The sequence below is a fragment of the Cajanus cajan genome, chromosome 8 (assembly GCF_000230855.2).
Source record: "Cajanus cajan strain Asha chromosome 8, NIPB_CcT2T_4, whole genome shotgun sequence".
Classification (NCBI taxonomy): domain Eukaryota; kingdom Viridiplantae; phylum Streptophyta; class Magnoliopsida; order Fabales; family Fabaceae; genus Cajanus; species Cajanus cajan.
In genome coordinates, this window is record NC_138524.1 from 8049370 (window position 1) to 8063913 (window position 14544).

A 14544-nucleotide genomic window follows, 5' to 3' on the forward strand; every position below is an offset into this window, starting at 1 on the left:
TTGGTAGTCATTTACAAAACCACTAAAAGCATTAATAGTCGCTAAAAATGAATTTTGGTGTAATGTATCTCTACTAATTTTTCTTAATTGTTTAAAAAAGGTGACATTGACAATATTTAAAATACTCCATTTAATTATTTAAATAACATTATAATCTGTTGTTGTATAAAAAAAATAATGGATTACGTGCAATCTGACGAAATTTTAGTCCATTTGAAGAATGTTTGGGTGAGTATTTGAAAAAGAATAAAAGGACTATATGCAATTTTACCAGTTAAGAATTCACATTTAATCAATCAAAATGGAACTGTGTAAGTTGTTAGGAGTTAGGACAATGGTAAATGGTAAGCAATAACTAATAAGCAATAGCATCGAGTGTGACTAACGGGAAACGTTGGGCCTAACGGAGAAAGTTTGTTAGCTCGGCCCGCAAATCGCATTTCGTGGCGCGGGGTCTGAACGCGAACGTCCGCTGAGCTGACTGCAGCTACCGGTCAGAGTCAGACCCAGACCCAGCCGAGACAAGCAGCGACTGGCAGCGCAACAACCCGCATTTCTTCAAAACCCCAATCCTCTCTTTCCTTCTCTCTCTCTCTCCAATCACCACCATGACCGACGAAGAAAGAGAGGGAGAGATTAGGGCTTCCCTCGAGGACGCTCCCTCCAGCCCCGGCAGCAGCGGCTACGCCGGCGAAGGAGGCAGCACCAGTGCCACCAGCGGTTCCCAATTTGAAATCCAGCACCAGGAAATCGAGGACGACACCAGAATTGAAATCGATAGAATCTCACTTTCCGATTCCCACACGTCCTGGATTCCCGGGAAGCGCCACCTCGATGAGGTATGTGCTTTGAGTTCGGCACACACTCACTCCGTCATGATAGATAACTGTAGAATGAATGTCGTGTTGCGTTTCGTTAATGAGTAAAGTGCAGGATGATGCTTCCATATCGTGGAGGAAAAGAAAGAAGCATTTCTTCGTTCTCAGTCATTCTGGCAAACCTATATACTCTAGGTTAGTGTTTGTTCAGTTTGCACGAAACTCAATTTTAATTGTTTAGCTTCTGGGTAAAACATTAGTTTAGTACCATTGCTCCATTTGATCCTTGAAATTGAAATTACAAAAAAGAGGATTTAGGTACCGACTTTCAATCAATTTGGCCGTTTCACATTATGGAAAATCAATCTAGTACTAGATTTTGCTAATTGTAACTAATTTTAGGATTTGTTAGGATAAACTCATCCAGGTTATAAGTTATAAGAGGAAAAAATGAACTAAGTTTTTCCATAACTTAAAATTGACTTATGCATAAGTTAAAAACAAGTTTTTAAATAAGCTAATATCAGATAACTTTTACAAATTAAGCTTATACATAAGTTAATTTTAGCTTATGGAGAAACTTATTTCATTTTTTCCTCTTCTAAGTGCTTTTGGAGTAGTTTATTCAAACATACCCTTAGGCATTGGTTTTGTCAACTATTAGTCAGTTAATCTTTGGCATTGGTGTGTGTAAGTCAATTTCACCTCTAACATTAGGGACCGAATTAACTGCTAGTTGTCAATTTTAGGGATTACATTGACCGATTTGGTAATTATAAAAACCAAATTAATTAATGGTGCCGATTTCATCGATCAAGTTGATTGATGGTTGTCTAAGCTAGGGATTGAATTTGCTATTCCATAAATGTTAAGGATTAAATTGACTGATGATGTCCATTTCAAGGGCGAAAATTATGTTACTCTCTTAAAATTTCTGTTCTGTTATTTTTTTATACTGTTTACTTCCTTCTAGGTATGGAGATGAACACAGGCTTGCAGGCTTTTCGGCAACTTTGCAAGCAATTATTTCCTTTGTTGAGAGCGGGTATTGTGGCTGTTTCTGTTTCTGGTCAATTAGATAATGCCTGTATTCCTGTAATGTATTTGACAGACTGCATTCTTTAATATAAACTTGCAACGGACTCTTTGTTTTCTGTTTCTAGGGGTGACTCCATCAAATTGGTGAGGGCTGGAAGGCATCAGGTGGAGTCATGTGTTTTTATCTCTTCATGTTTTTGTGCTTTAATAGTATGTTTCATTTGAGCATTCCTCAATTGAAAACCAGCTCCTTGAACCCCCCCACCCCCACGTTGAAGAATATGCTAAGAAAAATCATATTTCAATCCTTTCTTAGCTTTGAAGTGTAATTGACATTTAGTGGCTATCCTTGCTTTTTCATTGGTGAGCTGCTCTTCTCATCATGTAACTATTGTTTGAGACTGGTTTTCTACCCAAATGATGCAAAATTTCAAAATTCTATAAAATAAAATTGCTGATTTGCCATGTCAGATCTCTTTATTTTCCTGCATGGGTCATGTTACTTTTCAAAAACCTTAGAAAGAGTTTGTTTTTCTATTGTGTCTTGTTGGACTGATACAATGTTTCAGGGTTGTGAAATCTCTACTTTAAATGATCGTGTAGGTGGTTTTTCTTGTTAAAGGACCAATTTACTTAGTCTGCATCAGCTCCACAGAAGAACCTTATGAGTCATTAAGGGGGCAGTTGGAGCTAATTTATGGTCAGGTATAACTGAATAGCACTGTAGAAGTTTGTGGGTTCATTTGCTTGCTCATTATGCATGCTTCTGTGCTTCTCAATTACTGTTGCTTCTTTAGGACATTCAAGTGAACACCTTATGTTGTGTTGATGGTTATATGATATATCTCTGTTGTTCGTACATGTGCAGATGCTTGTCATACTAACAAGATCAATAAACAGATGTTTTGAGAAGAACCCAAAGTTTGATATGACACCCTTGCTTGGTGGAACAGAAACTGTCTTCTCTTCTCTAATCCACTCTTTCAGTTGGTTTGTTTCTCTGTTCTTAGCATGCTCAGTTTTCCAATTTTTTTTTATTTTTAATTTTGGTAGTAAATGTTTTTATTTGTCTGATTGTTTCAGGAACCCAGCTACATTTCTTCATGCCTATACTTGTCTCCCTCTTTCATATGCAACAAGGCAAGCTGCAGGAGCTATTTTGCAAGATGTTGCTGATTCAGGTGTTTTGTTTGCAATACTGATGTGCAGGCACAAGGTTTGACTCTACTTGATTTTGTTTACATAATTACTGATTGAAAATAATATGCTGAAGATTGAATGCAGGTAATCAGTCTTGTTGGTGCTCAGAAAGCTTCCCTTCATCCTGATGATATGCTGCTTTTGGCCAACTTTGTCATGTCATCAGAATCCTTCAGGCAAGTAAAATTGTACAGATTTTGTTTTTCAGTTAGCATTCAGTCTCACATAAGGTTTTATGGAATAACTTACTTTCATTCATTAGAGGCTTAACTGATTGTTTATTTTGGTAATGGAAGTTATAAACATTCTGGTGTTTTCTTTTAAAGATATTTATGGGGTGATTTATGATTTATGAAAACCTGATGTAAAAAACCTTCCAATTTAGAAGCGTTAACCACTCAAGTGGTTAATAGATAATGATGTTGGAGGAGTTGCGACAGTGGTATTTGTTATCCTCATACTGATTTAATAATCCACTTGAGTTGCTAGTATTCCAAAATTACAAACCTGCTGGTAGAAATATTTAAAAATTAGAAGCATTAATCCACATATTGATCGAACTAAGCACTTTAGTTGTTAATATTCCTAAATTAGAAATGTTTTATCGTGAGGTTCTTGAATCTTTCTCTGAAATATACATTAATAGTGTGTTTGGATGAGGAATTTTACAAATTCAAGAAATTTTAAATTCTTGGTATTTGAATTACTTTGATTTCAATTTCTATCATTCTTAAAATATTTTGTTTGGATGAGTCAATTCAAATTTTTTAAATTTTAAATTGTTAGGTTGAATATGATAATTTGATTCCATCATAGTAAAATTGATTTTAAAAATATATTTATATGTTGAGATTTTTAAATTAAATTTTATAAAAATAAATATTAATCCATTTTTAAATATTTAATAATTTTAAAAATTAATATAAGATAATATTTAATAATTTTAAAAATATTTTTGAATATCCAATAATTAAAAGAATGAAGAGATAAGATAAAATATATAGGTGAAATAAGAAAAACAAATATGAGGAATTTCAAATTCTCCCATTTTTGAGAGAATTTGAAATTCTACTATTTTAAGGAAATTTACAAATGCTTGGATTTCAAATTCTTTGTAAATTCCTCATCCAAACAAAGCATTTCACCTCAAGGAATTTGAAATTCTTCAAATAAATGAATTACCCTATATAAATTCCTCATCCAAACACACCATAAAGCAATTTATGTTTACATGTATTCTTCCCAAAGTTTCTCAAACTAAACAGTTTAGAATAGTGTTCTATTATAGAATGACCAGCATTTTAGATGAAGTTACAATCTCGCGGTGGTTTACAGCTTCATTCCTAGATATATATGTTGTCTTAAAATTCGTCTTTCACATTTCCTGTGGCTATTGAGCAGTCAATCATCAGAACCGTTTAAATCTTTGCACTAGAAAATTTGTTTCAAATAGTTTTCTTTGCTTTATCCTTCAGTTCTGCACTTTCTTATTCTATTTCTTGGGCTATTATCATGCAGGACATCAGAATCATTTTCTCCAATTTGCTTGCCAAGATATAATCCTTCAGCATTTTTGTATGCATATATCGATTATTTTGATGTGAGTCAGATTGTAAGACATCATTGGCACATTTAATGGCTGTTTGGTTTGGGAAAATATTTTTGTTTTCACTTCTAATCTAAAAAATTTCACCTTTATATTTTGTTTTCTGTTTTCAAAGATTTGTGTAGGAAACAGTAAACATTTTCCCGTTTCATATTCACATTTTTTGAAATAACAAAGTGAAAAAATGCGGTATTTTTGTAATTTAAAGTGAAAATAAAAAATATTTTCTCAAACCAAATGACTCCTTATACTTTGTACATTAGAACGTACATAATGGAGCTTTATATATATGTGGCAGGCTGACACATACTTGATGTTGCTAACCACTAGCTCGGATGCGTTTTATAATCTTAAGGATTGCAGGTAAATGATTGTTAAAAATCCAATATGCTGTTATTGGAGGTAGTACCTACCCTTAACTTTACAAAAAGATATTGTGTCTGTGTAGCAATTATCTTTCTTGCACGGTTCAGAAATTTGCATGCCATTTGTAGGTTTCGTGTTGAAATGGTTCTTTTGAAGTCAAGTGTCCTTAGTGAAGTTCAGAGATCCTTGCTAAATGGGGGAATGCATGTTGAGGATCTGCCACCATTGCCTCATTCTGGATCATCTCATTTGGGCCAGCACATGCTACCTTCAGATTCTCCTGACAGATTTAAGGAAGCTAATTCTGGCATTGGGGGTCCTGCTGGGTTGTGGCATTTCATGTATCGCAGTATATATCTGGATCAATACGTGTCTTCAGAGTTTCCATCATCAATTAACACACCACAACAGCAGAAAAGGTATTAACTGTTATCACCACTTGTTCGCTTTCCATGCCTTTGAGTACCCTGTTTTTTTCCCCTTCATTTTCTTTATGCATGTCTATTGTAGTTTGAAGTATAACTTATCTTCATTGTTGCAGACTGTATAGAGCTTACCAGAAACTTTTTGCATCCATGCATGATAAAGGAATTGGACCACACAAAACTCAATTTAGAAGAGATGAAAACTACGGTAATAAATCATACCTGATACCTGATTGTGTTTGGTTTTTTGTCTGAAATGGATATCTGCATTGTCATTTTGGTGGGAAAATTATGTATGAGTATGGAAATGCGTTTTTGGCATTTGGTTTTGTAAATAAATCATAAAATGTATATTGGAAAAAGTATTTCAATGAGCGTATTGTTAACATTATTCTTTATAACTTTGCCAATTAAAGACTAAACCAATTGAACTTCGATGAAACTAACAGGATCTTCTTTTTATGGCAGTTCTTCTCTGTTGGGTGACACAGGATTTTGAGCTCTATGCTGCCTTTGATCCCCTTGCAGACAAGGTACAATTTTTGCTTGTTTCGAAGATATCTCAATTATCTTCTATTATCATTTTTAACGTCTCATCTCTCCTATGTTTTCTATCAGTGCCCAGGTTCAGATTCATATTTGACTTTCAATGAAAACTTTTTGATACAAAAAATATTACAAGTTTTGAATCTAGCACTATCTTTAGTATCTTTGAAATTATATGGTCTTGTTAACCAAATGCTCTCTGGATACTGGTTAATAAATCATTAAATAGAATATTTTATTGAAAATTGCATCGAGGATGCATTGAAAATCATAGTGAAAGTAGGGGTGTTAAAAAAAACTGAACAAAATTGAACTAAACTATAAAAATTAAAACTATACTCAAAATTGAACTGAACTATTTATACACACACATATATATATATATATATATATATATAACTGATCGGAACTATTAAACCAAATTGAACTAAACTGAATTATTTTTATAAAAAAAGTAAAAAATTAGAGGTGTTAAAAATGGTCTGTCAAAAAAAAAAAGTGGCCCAAAAAAAGAATCAAGTCAATTTGGTCAAGTTTGGTGGGTCTATCAAACTAGGCTGGGCCACTAGTTCCTAAGCACCAAACAGTTTAGTTTGGTTTAAACTGCAGTTCAGTTCATTTATAAGTTCAATTTAATGTAGTTTATTTTATCCCTCTTTCAGTGAAAGTGCATTAATAACAGTTTTAAATAAAATCTTTTCACTTTGTATTCCTTAATTAGTGCTCTTAGGACACTAGTTAGGGGTTAGCATTTAGTATTTAATCATTCGAATTGCTGTTTTTTTAAGCTATTCGGTCCATTTGTTTGGGGGAAGAGTAATAAGAGCAGGTGAAAGGGGAAGAAACAATTTAGTGAAATTTGGACCTATGATTTCTAGGAAAAGCATTTTTCTGTGTTACTTTAGGTACAACGGACACAGAGACAGGGGAGCTTATATTAAAGTAGGGACCAATTATCAAATGTTATGAATTGCATTTATGTTTATGTTACACTGTTGGGCCAAATTTTCATTTTCTTTTTGAAAAATGAGCATATGCAGGCCTCGGCTATAAAGACCTGCAACCATGTTTGTCAATGGATAAAAGATGTGGAAAATGAAATATTTTTGCTAGGAGCTAGCCCTTTTTCATGGTGATTTCCTTGCAAATGCTGTAAACATGTACGGTAAATTTTAATTTAATAAAATTCTTACACAATTTATTCTTTTTTAGTATTCCTTTTGCATTATTTATTTTATATTGAAAAAAAGAAAATCTTCCGTGAAGAACCATTTTACTATCAATTTATGATGTGTTAACTTCATTCTTTTCCCATCATCTGTTTCAAGAGCAGTTACATATAAAAAAGACAATCAACTGATTTTTGCGCTTCTAATACTAACAGTGTGGCAATTGGCAACTTGTATATTATTTGCAAAACCAACGTGCAGTTTTGTTGGGCGCTGCTTCCAGAACCCATTTTGCAGAGCTTTTTTTTACTATTATTTATTTTATTGAGCTGTTAATACGTATTTGTAAACTTAATTTTGGTTAGTTTTGATTTCATAGAACTGATTTTAATGAAAAGTAAAAATAAAGTGATTTACATTTTAATATTTGTTCAACATCAAGGCTCGGTTGCGCAATTTCATGCAGATTATAATCATCCATAACTATTATAAAAAATAAATAAGTCACTTGGAAAAGAAAAATAAACTGGCATCATGAGTTTACACCATATTTTTTTATAGTGCTTCCATAATAGTAAAATTATAAAATATGTAGAGATATAACCAAGTCAGTGCTACTTTCTTAGTATAACCTTCCACTATCTTTTCGATGAATTTTTACTAGAAAACCTATAATAACTTAATATTTTTATAGTACCACTGTTATGTAATGCGACTTCCCCTTCTCTCTGATTAATGAAAATGATGTATCAAAGATGCAGACAGTCGAGGGCGAAAGGGGAAACGTGGAAGTAAGAAATGGAGCGTATCCACAAAAAAAGAGAGGAAGAAATTGGACTGATAAACATTAATATCAAAACAATCCTGGAACTGTGTCGGTGACGAGTTTGAAACAATAGAATGATACTCAACTGGTAATCCAAGCTATTTCTTAGTAAAAAAATTAGAAATTAATCTCTCAATATACTAAAATCTATTTTAGAAGTTGATTTTTCTGGATAAATATTTTTCTATACATAGAATAGGGTCATTAAAGATATTTTTTTTTTCTTTCTTTTTAAACTATTCTGTATTGGAATATTATTGATCAATTTATTTCCCTGTTTCACTAACTTGATCACATTTTCAATGCCAAAGCCCAAAAGTGTTTCTAAGGAAAGGTTTTTTTTCAAACTTGAGAAAATAAGTTTCAACGGGCCAAAGGTTAAGCCATGAGTTTGATGGGTTGGTCCGTTTAGTTTATGGATATTCAAACTTGACATGAATTGATTTTGATTAAATAATTACGCGTGCTTTTTAGTGTTTAATGATTTTGTAAAATTGATTTTACAAAATTAATTTTGAATAAAATCGATTTTTAAGTTATTTGGATTATTTTTAGATATTGTTATTATAAAAGCAAGTATATAGTTAAATTCAGTATACATTTTTAAATTCAACCTAAAAGTTATTTAAAGTTCTTGAGTCAAATTCAGGCGTAAACCCCTGAATCAATATTCCTCAACATGAAACCAAATATGTAAAAAATTTATTTAAAATCAGGTTAAATAGTATTTCAATATAATTTTGAATAATCCTAACATGAATTGCGTTAAAAATAACGATTCTAGCATATTAATATTTTAGTTCAAATGCATTGAAACTTTCAGTGAATAACACAATGTTTTACATTAATGATAGCGAAAAAAAAAATTACACATGATTGATTAAATAATAAATTTATTTTTTAAAATATTAAATCAATAATAATTAAAATCAAAACAAACCCTAAATTTAAATCACTCTTCTCATGCTTATGGGTTTTTCTCTTCTTAGGCTTTCCATTTTTTTTATCCATAGGAATTGATCACGGGTACCAATAAAATTTAAAATACACACACTACTCAACCAAGTTACACTCTCTTAATTTCTTATGTTTTCCATGTTTACTCCCAATCACCAGTTATGTTTATTTTTAGTGCCTTATCCAATGAGACAAGTAAACTTTGCCTCTAATTTATATATTTATTGTGTTAAAAAAAAAAAGTATTGTTCAACGGGCTGGCCGATAAAAATAAAGAAGAGAGGCAAATAGAACCAAACCATAACAACCCTAAAATATACCAAGTTTATTTAAACTAGTACTTTATTTATTTACTACTACTATTATTATTTATAATTTAAATAAAAAATAAAAATGACCAATTTAATCTTATCCGACGGACCAAATTAAGCTACACAGTAAGTGGTCCATAAAATAAATAATAGCTGGTTGAAATTATTTTTTGAAAATAGCATATTCAAAATGGTTAAAGAATGTTACCTTGAGAGGCCAATGATAGATGGTGAAGCTAGGGATAGGGAGCGTATTTGGGCCTGGTGACTAGGCTCAACAAGGGGATGAAAATCGAACCATTCTTCCTCTATTGGGGGTTTCTTTAGGGTTAAGAGGAGAGATATGTAAAGTAAATATCAGGCTACCTCTTTATTTTAGTAATTTTATTATGAGTTAATCACCTATATATTGTCAGTGTAAAGTTTTTTTATACCAACAACTAATTAGATCTTTTAATTGTGTCATGTCACTATAAACACATTTACTTTTAACAGTGACATGACACAATTAAAAAATCTAATTGATTGCCGGTATAAAAAAATTTTACACTGGCAGTGTATAGGTGATTAACTCTTTTATTATTATTATTTTTGTTTAATTTATAATTAATATTTAATCCTTAATATAAAATGTATTTATTTCATTAATGATGTAACATTATTTTATTTACTATTAGTATATTATATAATGGATCGACATAATTCTAATGATATTCATCATCTTTTATTTGTAAGCTTTTGTGCTTGATGCATTTTCAATTTTTGAAATTAGATACATGAGCGTATGTCAAAAATTTGTAAAAGGGCCATTAATCTTAGGTGTCCTATTACAAAAATTTGAAATGATTAAAGATTCTGTACTATCCGTACCGCTATGCCGAGCTCGAGCTTGGTAGCACGGAGTGACCTCGGACACGTGCTAGGCGACATCGACTCGCTATCCAATTAGGTCATAAACTGATCTCGAGCCTAAGGTCCAACAAAACCCTAATACACACAAAGGTACGTGCATTACTTATACGAGACTCATACACCCACAAATACTAACTTTAACATCGGAGTCTCTTTTGCAGGTACTACCTCCATCTTGGAGCAGCAAGCGTACCAGCGAAGGAGACTCACTAATCTTACCCAGCGGATCAACTCTACCTCAATTCCCGGTAAGAACAGATTCTATTGCGAAAATTAAAATTTTAGCAACCTATTTAAAGTTTAGGGACTAATGAATGTATTAAACTTCTGCGTTGTTGATTCGTCTAATAAAAGTGGTATGTAGTTCTTCGAGAAATAATGGAAATGTCAGATGAGATTGATGAATTGAACTTTGATATTTATGAGACTCTTTTTTTTTTCATCAAGGCAACCTAAATTACATAAGTGATATGAGGAAATATTTCTACATGAATTTGAATAAAGATAATTTTATTTTCTTATCTATTTTGTATTTTACATTTTAGTTTTGTTTATTTATTTATTTATTTATTTTTACTTCATCTTGTTTTGTGATCTTGATATGATGTAAATTATATCCATAAATACGTTACTAGATATAATTTTATTTGAACTTGATAGATAATTTTGAGAGTTTGATATTCAAATTTGAGAATAGTGATTAAATAAAAATAATAATGTGCATTGATCTATGATATGAATTAAATAATTTTTAAACTCACTTTTAAAAAATAATCTAAAATTTTATTTATTTGGAATTAATTATTTTGAAATAATTTTTAATATTAATGTTATCAAAATCTAAAACTGAAGATAATTTCAAAGCATTATGGTGGTAATGAGAAAGAGAAAAAAAAAAAAAGAAAAGTAAATAAATAACATACAGTATTGTTAAGCATCTAAACTGAAAGAGGACAAGAATTGTACTTGTCATGTGGCCAACAGAAGGATACAAGTGGCTAAACTAAATCAATTCACTATTATTTAATTACTTTATCTATTTTTTCCTTGTCTTTCTTTGTCTCTACTTTTATGTTATTATTATGATATAGAAAGAAAAAACTTTGCTTTTAAACGGATATAAGTTTTTTTTAAAAGATAATCAGGAGTTTGATATACCTTTAGATATTTATTATAAAATATTTTTAATTAAATCACACAAATAAATATAAATAATTATATTAATTATTTTTATTGAATTTATAGAATAATATTATGATATATTTTAATTTTAACTTTCTTATTCATATTATTCTATATCAAAACTTATGATAAAACTAATATTTGATAAAAATGATAAAAACATCTTATAAAAATATCACTATTTTATCTTAAGTTGTGTCTTATAATAATAAAGATTAAAAAAATATAAAGTAAAAGTGTTTGGAATGTTTTAATATATCCATTTGAAATATGAATTAGCTTTTGAAAAGTATTAATTGTTATGATTAGCAAGATACTTTTTTCCAACTTGTAATCTATTTTTTCTCGAAATGTCTTGTAATGAAAATTTAAAAAGGATAAAATTAAGGAATTTTGATAAACATTATGTGTATTTGAATCTGATTGAAAGTAGTGGTACTTTTGTTGCTTGAAAAATACAGTAGTGTTGGATGTAATTGTAATGAATGTGGTATGTGGTGTGTTCCATGGAATGGCATGTGTACCAAAATATGATGCCCCATTAAATGCATGGATGTCAATGATGATAAGGTGTGTTAAATTTAGTTGGGTGGGGAAAAATATAATAAATAAGAAGAAACTTTTTCGTCCCAAGCCTCTTTCATCATTTACGTTTTCCATCTTCATTGTGTTGTGGATCCAATTTGTCAAAACCACTATTCACCAATTTCGGAGATTAGAAAAGTTGTGTTCCCCACTTAACTCCACCAAGATAATGAACCCTAGTGCTTTTAATAAAATAAAAATAAAAATAAAATAAAATAAATGGTCTTCTTCTTTGTGTGGACACCACCACGCATTCATACTCAAGAAAAAAAATAAAACATGCCATAATTATCTCACTAATTCAGATCACGTGTCCTTCACCTTCAGTGCCTCTTCCATTATTTTCACCATTATGAATAAAGTAAGTGCCTCTCTTACTGTTTTACAATCATCACCTTCCTTTATGGACCCATCACCTATGTTTCTATTTCTATCCAAATATTCTTCTTTTTTAGTACATACTCTCTTTATTTTTTTATTATCAATATAAATAATTAATTTTATGCATATTAAAAAGTTGGTTATTTATATTAAGTTTTGTTATTTTTATAAAATTTTTCCTAAATTATCTTTATTATAAATATTAAAAGATGTAGTATAATTAAAAGGTCATACATATGTTTTAAAAAATTAACATTATATCAAATTGTGTTTTATATCCTTCATGTGAACTTACATTGAAATTCTACTAAAAAAATTTAAAATTTGATGATTGACTCTAATCTTATATAGTGTTGTATCTTATTCTAATATAAACTTTATATATATATATATATATATATATATATATATATATATATATAGATAGATAGATTAGCTTATACAAAATTATATATGCTTAAACAGATATTTGAAATGTTAGTTTTGAGAATATAACTATATTTAATATTCATAAGAGATAACTTTATTTATAGTAGTTTAAGGTAGTGTTTTAAAAATCGGATCGAACTGACCGGTCAGACTGGTTAAATTGGGAACCAGTGGTCCAGCCGGTCTGAATCTTAAGTTGGATCGGTTATGCATTTGACCTGTTTCAAACAGGATTGAATCGGTCAATTTTCCGGTCCGACCAGTGAACCGGTGGGTCAAACCGGTTCAACCATAAATTTTTTTTTTTAAGGGATCACAAACCACAAAAATAACAATGAGAATTAAATCTTTTAATGGTAGAACAAATAGTCTTATTAAACATAACAATGACTACTTGTTCTAATGTATATGCAACTTAAATAACTTTTATAACATATTATTAATTTTAAATTATATATTTAATAATATAATATCTATGTAGATATTACATATTTATTTTGTGATATCAATTGCAAACATATTATATATATACATATTATTTATATTTTTAATTTGTATTAGTATACAGTTTAACATGTAATTTTTTTATACAAAATAAAAATATAGATAATTTTAAATAAGATGAAAATTGAAATTTAAAATAGGATATGAATTTATTAAAATTTATAAGTATAAAATATATTTAACATGAATATTTTTTTTTAAATTAATAAAAAACCGAGTCATGCAGTTCAATTAGTGACCCACCGATTCAACCTTTGACCCACTAACTCAGTACCCTAACCGGTTCAATGACCGGTCCGATTTTTAATTAAAACTATGATTTAAGGTTTAAGGTTTAGGGTTCTATACACATCCTTAAATAGACCTTAATTTTGGGATCTATTTAAAACATCAACATTTTCTAGCAAATATTTTTTATATACATGTACTTGAAGATTAACCTCCCAACTACTTACTTAATAGAAAAGTTTTGTTGAATGTTCAAAAAAATTTCAAAGAGTTTTTTTTAATAATATTCCTTCTGAACCCATATATAAAAAAAAAAAAGTATCTAAAAATTTTAAACTTTAAAATAAATAAATTTTAACTAACTTGATCCTATTTAATGTTATCATTTCAAAAATATTCCTTATATCAAATTTAATTACTATTTCCAATAAATATTATTAAGGGTACGTTAGGAAGTAAATTTTAGTTTTTATATGAAATCAATCAAATTAAATAATTTTAACTAAAATTTTTAATATGTGTAAATTTAGGTATATTTACTTATACATTAGTTCAGAGGGAGTATGTGTTAATTAATTTTTATAAAATATTTTTTGTTTCATAAATATTATATGCATGATGTTTTAAAGTTGACAATCATGGATTAATTCGCATTCTTATGATCTATTTTTTGCTAGTTAAATATTATTCCCTTAATGGTTACACTCCGTAAACACAAATTAATTATTAGTGAACCATACTTAAGAAATAAAGAGGATATTACACATGAGAAATGTTAGCAATACTATCTTCAACATTTTTTTTATTATTTGTTGAAAAACATAGTTTTTAACAAGTCTTATCGTAATCCAGGAGAGAAACTTTATACAATAATGAAGTTGCAAGACTAAAAAAATGACAAATATTAGACACCATTTTTTAGAAACAATTAATATTATTCTCTAATAAAAATTAGATATTTACTTTTATAATGTACATAAATATATGTTAATAAATTTTATATTAAATATAAATATATATTACTAAAATGAATCTTCAATTTTTTAATAAAATTGATTTAA

The 14544-nt window shown here is 29.5% G+C and overlaps 1 protein-coding gene across 6 annotated transcripts; it reads left to right on the top strand.

Annotated features, from left to right (window-relative positions):
- The first annotated feature begins 361 nt into the window (after positions 1-361).
- LOC109799135 (vacuolar fusion protein MON1 homolog) lies at positions 362-8280 on the top strand. 6 transcript variants are annotated; one of them, XM_083062251.1, is made up of 15 exons: positions 362-839; positions 934-1013; positions 1792-1863; positions 1982-2021; positions 2460-2561; positions 2725-2846; positions 2940-3072; positions 3141-3232; positions 4575-4656; positions 4961-5025; positions 5157-5447; positions 5570-5661; positions 5922-5986; positions 7040-7164; positions 7924-8280. In XM_083062251.1, the coding sequence occupies exons 1-14, from the start codon at positions 609-611 to the stop codon at positions 7133-7135; spliced, it is 1563 nt and encodes a 520-aa protein (XP_082918377.1). In that variant the 5' UTR covers positions 362-608; the 3' UTR covers positions 7136-7164; positions 7924-8280. The 6 variants fall into 6 exon arrangements, with proteins under 6 accessions (XP_082918377.1, XP_082918378.1, XP_029127180.1 ...); XM_083062252.1 differs by having other exon boundaries at positions 7040-7159; XM_029271347.2 differs by having other exon boundaries at positions 7040-7159; positions 7930-8280.
- The last annotated feature ends 6264 nt before the right edge of the window (positions 8281-14544 follow it).

Coding starts and splice junctions, on each gene's coding strand:
- LOC109799135 (XM_083062251.1), top strand. CDS start 609: ATGACCGACGAAGAAAGAGAGGGAGAGATTAGGGCTTCCCTCGAGGAC. Junction 1,014..1,791: donor GGCAAACCTATATACTCTAG/GTTAGTGTTTGT, acceptor ACTTCCTTCTAG/GTATGGAGATGAACACAGGC. Junction 5,662..5,921: donor TAGAAGAGATGAAAACTACG/GTAATAAATCAT, acceptor TTTTTATGGCAG/TTCTTCTCTGTTGGGTGACA.